At 42.9% G+C, this 8,781-nt stretch overlaps 1 protein-coding gene across 1 annotated transcript; it reads right to left on the bottom strand.

Annotated features, from left to right (window-relative positions):
- Window positions 1-2,045: 2,045 nt before the first annotated feature.
- SS1G_02224 (hypothetical protein) lies at window positions 2,046-7,871 on the bottom strand (the record flags this gene model as incomplete). The annotated part of the gene is made up of 5 exons (XM_001595958.1): window positions 2,046-2,242; window positions 2,294-2,443; window positions 2,497-6,667; window positions 6,718-7,358; window positions 7,508-7,871. 5 exons carry the CDS (start codon window positions 7,869-7,871, stop codon window positions 2,046-2,048), a joined length of 5,523 nt encoding a protein of 1,840 aa, XP_001596008.1.
- Between the last annotated feature and the right edge of the window lie 910 nt (window positions 7,872-8,781).

Genomic DNA, 8,781 nt, shown 5'->3' with positions numbered 1-8,781 from the left:
CTGTAGCAGAAGTGATGACAAGCATCTCCGGCCATATCACAGTCCTGTTAGGACTAGTGCCCTGTGCACGTGCTACAGATAGGAACCATTCACTTTAACATATTATTATAATATATAACGTAACTTATGATGAACCGGTTCATAATTAACTCACCACTAACTTTAAACTATAATAATTTTTGTTATGCGTCTCGAACCACCTCTCACACCTTCTCAAACTGAAGATAAGATACATAATGTTATTATTGTATTTCAATTGAAGGAATTTGATTTAATTAGAAAGGTTACAAAGCATTTTGAAGTTCCTAAGTCAACTTTTATAACTAGAATCACTGAAAGGAAATCACATACCCAATCTCACAAAATAGCTCAAATTCTTTCAAATACAGAAGAAAATATATTAGTACAATAGATCTTATGATTTATTGTTATTGGATTCCTTATTATACTTATATTAGTGAAGGAAATGATCAACGAAACTCATATTCGATATATCCAAATCGCGTCCTCTTCAAACCCTACCTCGACAAATATTCTATTTATAGGTTACAAATAAATTTATAGATTCCAAAAACGATATCCAGAATTTAAAACATAATATTTATATCAATTAAAGTCTAATCGAACTAAAGAGGTAACTTCAGAGAATATCCAGGCTTAATTTGATGTATTTCAAATGCATCTTATTGAGCAAAAGTATGAATTAAATAATATATATAATATTATTAAAAGATTGGGTGGAAGAGGCCTCTATATTGATCTATATTACTACGTCTGTAGGCATGTTAATCTCCTCTTGGTATCCTCGGAGGGGACCAATATGCCTGCTTATGGTTCGTCTAATCTAGCCTGTTTAGGTAACCCGTATTACTAATCACGACACGTGATTAGTACCGGTAACTTCTATTCCTTTTAACAGATATTAAAGTTTCTTTCAAATTTTTGTTTTTGTCTAACAAAAATTATTATAAAAGTTTTTAAAATTATATTAATTCAAGAACAATATTATTAAAAAATATTTTGTAATTTTAATACTATATTTTTATTAGATATCAAATCTAATTATCAAAAAAAATAAAATTATCTTTAATATCCATAAAGATATAAAAAGTCGTTCTAAGTACCTTTGCATACAAATTTTGGTGTAAAGGTACCTGACCCATACTATGACATGACCCACTTCTAGTCAAGTTACGTTATATCAAATCATTATACCTATAAACACACACACACACATATATATATATATATATATATATAATTATAATCATTAGACACCTAACAATCATTATACAAACACTACAACTACTACTAAAATAAATAATACATATCCATCTATCAAAAACACCATCGTCAACAAACACTAAGCGACAATTCTCGCACCTTGAACTTGAACTTGAAATCTCCAATACAACTCAACCCCGCCCATCCCATCCTCTCCCCCCCCCCCCCCCCCCAACCTAAACCAGCACTTCCTTACCCCTCTTTATAACTCCTATAATCAACCAACCAGCCACTCTAAAAAATCATAATAATCACATTCCCAACCCCGATCCCCCAATCCCACAAACATCACAAATTCCATTATACGATTGAATCAAAATCTATTCATCTACCTAGTATCTAATTGAGAGTATTTTTGCAAAGTAGCAGTAGAAGTAAAGTAGTTAGAAGCTAAACACCTCCCCTTCCTTCCCGTCCAATCCACCAAGTCCATTCCAGTCATATTTGCTACCCCTTCCCCTCCCAGGGAATCCGGTTCACAAACTATGCGCCCAAACGACCAATCCATGCAATTTGACTCCCTCTCCAACTTCCATTACAAAGCAGATAGAAGGTTTAAAAGAAAATAAAATTTGTCCGGTAAAAAGAAGAGAAGACTGCGAGAAATAGCTCGTGAATACATTGTGGTTTGACTCAAAAATAAGCAAACCAACCCCCAATTTTGTTCATCCTCCAATGACAAGCCCGAAAATATCAATTCCCTGTTTGACCAGACCTAATGCACGCCAGACTCAGTCCATTTTTCACTATTAACATACGCCTTATGACAGATGGAAAGCTCCTTGTCCCTCCCTAATGGCAGTATTCATACGTCGTCGCATGACATCGAGATCAGTGTAATCAGGCAATTTGAGGTAGTTGACACATGTCATGACACTTGGTAGATAATCGTCAGAGGAGTAAGGTGGCTCACTGGGTTTGCAAACCACAGTGAACATTGGTGTAAGACTCTTGAAACCTGGAAATGTTTAGCTATCAGTCAATAAAAGGAACATAGATTTTAACTTACCACCAATGGGAAGTTTTGGGCTTCCAGTTGTGAATTGAAGGAAATCCCGGCGCTCTGGTAGAGTGAGCTCACTCATCGTTTGAAGCAGGTTCTTCACACTCTTGCTGTCCATATGGAAGCCGTGGTCGGCCTTGATAGAATCTGTCAAAGCTGTAAAAATGTTAGTATAATCTATACTGCAATCAGAGGAAGTGAAAACATACTCTCAAGCGACCAATCTTCTTCAATTCTGCCAAATAACATAACCAACTCATCTGGAGTGAAGGCTCTGAGAGCAGAGTAAGGGAAGACCTGAGTGAAACCAGCACGGAAAGCATCGACTTGTCGTTGAACACCACTTCCCAAAGTCATATCAATAACCTTCTCGAGGTAGAGGTCGACATTATCAATAGTGACAGGAATTGAAGAACCATTGGGGAGAAGATCAATGTCATAACCAGGAAGGGTAAAGTCTAAACTGAGATCTTCAATTTTGGCTCCGTCGATTTCCAATGCTTCTGTCGCAAGGACTTTCTGAGTAGCTGTCAGAGTCGAGTCCTCGGCGATCGCCTTCTTTGCAACAGAAAATTTCTTTATCATCTTGAGTGACTTGGCTAATTGAGGGTCGACGGTTTTGACCGCGCCGAGAGAAGGTGTTACAGGGTTTGACTCGTCGCCGATGCGGAAAAATGTTGGGTTGAAAGAGACATCAATAATGCGAGAGTCAATCATCGACCTAGAGACAAACTTGCCGAGCATTTTGAATAGATGTAAGATCCTCTTTCCGTTCTCATTCAATGATTGTTCTTCGCTCATCGGTGCTGGGAAAAGACCTCGAGCACCAAATGCATACTCGTCGGCGTCGTTATCATTCTCACGCCATAGCTTGAGTTTCTTCTTGGAAAATTCTTTCGAAACGGTTGAATAGAATTCGAGGGTAGGCCCAAGACCAGTTCCAACCTCTTCAAAGTACTCAACCTCAAGGATGCTCTGAGATGCACCATAAAGTTCCATGACCTTCAAGGCCGACTCCAAAATCTTCGATCTAGATATTCGGACCTTCTGGCGCTGAAGCCTACCTAGGAAAGGACGTTCGTCACGATGACGATCTCGGCGAGACTCATCGGCGGATTGAGCATTTTGCCATCTGGTCATTGATCGAGCATAGCCAAAAGAGGTTGATTGCAGGAATAGGTGGCGCGTCTCGAAAGGAAACAAGAATGGATAAAGCCGAGCAAGATCCTCGCTCCAAGTTGGAAGACAGTTACTAGCAACAATGAGGGGTTCTTCCAGTTGTCTATTCAACTTTGCTGTAAGCTTAGTGTTTACGAATTGTGATAAAGGCTCGGCATTCAGTTTCAAGGCATCCTTATTGTCAGCCAAAACATCATCTAGGTTAGCATTGAGTGCGTGTAAGATGTTGAGCAACCGAAGAATTGAAGATGTTGCAGGATGCTTGTCTAACGATGCTGGGATACCAGATGCAGTGGTTTCCGTGCTAATTTCAGATGCTTGAGAAAGAGAGCTAGGCTCCGGAGGAGGTGGTCCAGGAACGCGCTTGAATTTAATGGGATGAATAGCAGACCAAACGCTCCGATTTGAATAATCTTCAGCTGTGTTGGCCATGGTATGAACAGCACGGTAAATTGTAGTCTCATTAGCAATGACTTTGCCATCCAAGCTGAATTCGATGTGCCAATCAGACGGAACAGCTTGAATTGCGGCTGCATAAGACATAGGTCTTGACGATGTGGTTGGCGTGGACGAGGCAGCCTGGGCAGCGGCTGCCTGAAGTGCAGAGCTACTGCGAGAAGTGCTTGGCAAGGATTGTGATGGAGTTGCGACTCTTGTGCCATCCTCCTTACGGGCGGTAACCTTACCGCCTGCTGCTACTTCAAGGTTTACAGCAGTAGGGTCGACGGGAGAATCCTCTTCCATGTCTTCTTCTAAGTCGCCGACAATAGTATCCAAGGCAGCGCTATCCTCCAAATCATCCTCCTCACTCATCTGTCTCTCATCGGCACATTCGAGGGCACTAGCAAGTGCGTCTTCTTCTTGCATGGGAGGCGGTGGGATTGGTGGATCAGTCTGAGCTCCCTGGCGCCGAGACGAACGCCTAGCAGGTTTCTCTACTGGCGTATTGGATGCCGATTGGTCGGCAGATGCGGGTGTTGGAACGGGGCCAGACTTTGCTTTTGCTCTACGAGAAGTACGAGGAGTAGATGCAGTCGGATTTGCTGCGGCGGCTGCTGCTGCGAGACGTGCCTGGGCGTTGGGAATACCAGCATATGGGTTAGGCAAACCGGCTGCGGCAAGGGCAGCTAATGCACCAGAAAGTCCATCTCTAGCTCTGGGTGGCCGAGGGCGATCAGACAAGCTGATTCTTGGACGGAGGTAATCATCCAAAGCCTTGAAAGTCGCGATAGCATGGATAGATACCATGATATTTCGATAGGATCTTGGAATTTCGGAATCCTCATCAGCTACTAACTTAAGACGGATCTGTTTGGCCAGCATCGAAGCGGCACTACTCCTGTTTCCATCAAAACTGTTTGAATGAACAGTGACCACCTCAAAATGCTCCGATCGACTCAACAAATCTTGCAGCTTGTGGATGAGAAGACCAAAAGGGGTTGCAGGCGTGTCTGATCCCGAGTTGGACTTCTTAGCAAGAGTGTGACCCATGAAGACTTCGAGAAAAGCAGATCTAGCATCATTGGCTAGCTGTTCATCCGGGTTGTTGAAGACTTCTAGTAGAACTTGGACAATTTCAGAATTCAATAACTCAGCACTAGTGACACTTTGTAGAACATCGCCATCAAAATAGGATGCGAGTGTTCCGAAAAGCTCAACCCCGCTTCCTGGGCCTTGGCGCAAATAATAGTTTCTGATATCCGAAGCCAGGGATTGTAGACTCGTCAAAATTTTCGTTGCTTTCTTCTTCATGGCTTTGCTATTCTTTTCAGTTTCGTGAACGTCGAGGAACTTTTGTGCACGGACGGCAATGATCTTCATCATACTTTTGAGATCTGACGGTGCATGTCGATGAGGGCCATCCAACGACATTGTAGAGCCACGAGAACTGACTGGGGAAGCGGTTACATCATCTGGCATATCATCATTGTGTCCGACTTCATTTTCATTCTCGTCTTCATTGTTCTCGTTATCTTCATCAGATGATACGTGGTCTTCGTTGCGTGCCTCTCCATTCTGACCTGCCTTTTCGGAGATTTTGGGCTCTGCGCTAGCTTGTGCAGAGGCTGGAGTTGACTCTATTGTTGCCGTAGAGGGGGGTTTATTTTCGGTCTTGGTTTCCTCAGGAGTGGCTAGCTTAGTAATCTCAGCAATCACTCCCTCTCGGTAAAATTGGTAACGATATATATCTTCGAGGCGAACGAGAAGAAGCTCGGTAGCTTGGAGCGCAGAGACGACCAAGCTAGGGTGATCTTGCTGCGAAAGAATCGCGGCCAAAAACGATGCATATGGAACAGATTTCAAAGCCTCCATTAAAATATCTTTATCAAGATTGGAAAGCATTCTAAGCTGAGCGTTAAGGACCTTTTGGCGAACGTGTAAATTGACAGTGCTGGAGAACGCATCCGTTAGGGTAGGAAAGAGTATGATTGCAAATCTCTTAACTTCCTCCTTACAACCCTCCAAAAGTTCGATGCGAGTCTCGTTAGCCGACTTCTTTCTTGAACCAGATGACGCATTTGTTGCTGCTGATGGAAGTTCAATGTCGATTTCATCATCAAACATCGAATTACCACCTCGTGGTATTCCGGGCAAGAGCTCACAGATAACATTCAAAGTTTCGATAACTTGTTCTCGGGGTCTGTGAATTAAAGCTTGCATGATGACAACACTGTCGATCTTTGAGGCTGCGTCCTCTGTGGCGCTTGGTGGAGAAACACCAGTCAGAATCTGATATAATGTCTCGACAACGTTCATTTTGAAAAGTTCGGCGGACAACTTAGGACTGGCCTTTGCCGTGAAAGCAAGAACACGAAGAAATTGCGTGTGGATATTAGCACCAATAAGGTTAGTAGATCCAGGAAGTAAAAGACGAAGAATGACGCGAAGTAGATCGGTGCTGACAAGCTCCTCGAGCTTGCTTGAATGGTATCTGAAGCTCTCCACAATTCGAGTTACACATAATGAACCTTGCTCAACGACTTTCTGATCGTTGGAGTTGAAAACATTCAGTAGACTGGGCATGACATCCTTGACTACATTGAATGAATCCTCAGGGATATTTCTGCAGCAGTTTGCAGCAGTAGTGACGGCAGTTCTTTGTGCGTTTGTGTCGTGAAAATCGAGATTATTCAAACAACCTGTCAATCCCCCCTCACGCACGATTGATGCTGGATATTCAATAGATATTTTTTCTAGCGTCTAAAATGAAAGTAAGCATTTGAACTGAAAATCTGAAGTGAAGCACTTACACTTAAGGCCTGTTCTGCTAAATCGATGTAAGCAAATTCTAAAATTCTTTGGCATAGAACTGGAACAGCGCCACCGTATACAACGTTTGCAGTGCTGGCAGGTAGAGCTTCCATCAAATTGGCGATACACCGACAGGCAAGGAGCATCATTTCTGGGTTTCCCTCTCCAAATTCAAACTCAGAGGGTTGCATCAAAGCAACCAATTCTTTAACAAATGCATCCGGAGAGAAGTGACCAGAAAGATTGTCCTCTGTAGACACAAGTAGTATCTCGGAAAGTTCCTGTAATGCTATCAATTGTACAGACGGCTCATCTTTTTGCTTCAATTGTGATAGGATTTCGCGCAATCGAGAGGAAACTCCGGACATCATGCCGCTCAAAGCTCGCAGAGTGCTCGATAACCCATGAGGCGGCCCGCCAGGTCCACCGAAGCCACCGAATGGATCGTCATCTTCATCATCACCTCCATCGTAGTCTCGAGGAATCTCGTCGTCATCGTTGTCGTCACTGGCATCGTCGTCATCGAGTGGATGTGGTGGCGCCTTCTCATCTGCATCGTTCATTGCTGTATCTCCATCCTTATCGGCAACGGCAGATTTCTTTGACTTCTTACTCGAGCTCGGGGTGCTGGTTGTGGCGTCTGCTTCAATATTAGCTACTTTCGACCAAATCGTCTCGCATGTGAATTCCACAGACCTGAACCACCTTTTTTATTGTTTCTATTAGACTTGCGCCTGGATGAGCTGGCGATCGGATTGGATGGTTCGTTGGAAGGACCCGCAGAATCACTGTGTGTATTGTTAGACACTAGACCACGTTCCATATCAATCTTAACTTTCCTGTGACTAGACATAACCGCAGGAGCTTTTGCGTTCTTTCGACGAGAGGATGCTGCTGAAGCAGGAGCAGGTGTGGGAGCTTCGGGTTCTGAGACTTTTTGACGCTTTGGACGCTTTGATGGAGTTGCCTTTGTGGGTTCAGGTTCCAGAGCGGGACTTGATTCCCGCACAGTAGCTTTACGTTTTCGGGATGGGGCTGAAGAGCGACTTGGTGGAGCTGCTGCTGCAGACGATGCAGTCGCAGAAGAACCGGCCGATGATTCTAAGGAGCTGGCTGCTTGCCGGGCGGATGAACGTGTGATTCTGGAAGACATGAGTATGGGCTCTCGTAGATCAACCTCTTAAACCCCCTCAACCATCCACAACTGGTGATTGGGCAGTCGCGAGCAGTTGAAAAGGATTTAATAATTAGGAAGGTATTGTTGATGATGAAGAAACGCAGGTGGAGATAACAAGGTGAAGGTGGTTGTGTACCTGGGAGTAAATGAAGAAGATGAAGAAATGGAAGTTGCAGTGGAGAGTGATCTTGAGATTTCTGGGTCGTTATCGTTAAATGATGTCGACTCTTGTGGCCTTTCAAAAATATGACTCGTACCCTTTGCCATTAATCCATCAGTTCGGTTTAGAATATAGAGGTCGCCAGTAAATTTCTTTTAGATGCTTGTTTCCTGTGTTTTGATCCCGTTTTGTAGGGAGATATATTATCTTTTGCTTTTTATTTTGGAGAAGGTGGTTGACTTTTTTCCTTTCAAGAGGTTGTATGGAGGTATTATTGCTGTAGGAAGTTCCACCTATGTACGTTGTAATGTGTGTGGAGACTAGGAATTAGCGGGAGGAATAGTTGAGCTACGGTAGGTGATATAGTTCATCCGCGTCAAGCACGTATATGGAAAGGGTGTGGAGTGGTAGTAATCAATTGCAGATGGTGATATATGATGAGGATAGTATTTCTTAATTCAATATAGGGGTGCTCATAATAGGATGAAGGTAATTCAATCAAATCTAGATGTATTCCTGGTCTTACTAGTAGTGAAACAATTGCACCCGGAGACATTCATTGATATGATATCTTACAATACCTACCTAGGTACAGTACCTACAGTACAAAGAAAACGCATTCCAATACTTCTGATATCATCTGTGAATTAAGTTCGAGCACTCACGGTACTTGTATTTCAGAATATCCACTTAATATTAATTCACTATTTGATTCTACTCTATTGA

The sequence above is a fragment of the Sclerotinia sclerotiorum genome, genomic scaffold, assembly GCF_000146945.2.
Source record: "Sclerotinia sclerotiorum 1980 UF-70 scaffold_3 genomic scaffold, whole genome shotgun sequence".
In the NCBI taxonomy this organism is placed as follows: domain Eukaryota; kingdom Fungi; phylum Ascomycota; class Leotiomycetes; order Helotiales; family Sclerotiniaceae; genus Sclerotinia; species Sclerotinia sclerotiorum.
This window is presented reverse-complemented; position numbering and strand designations above follow the sequence as displayed.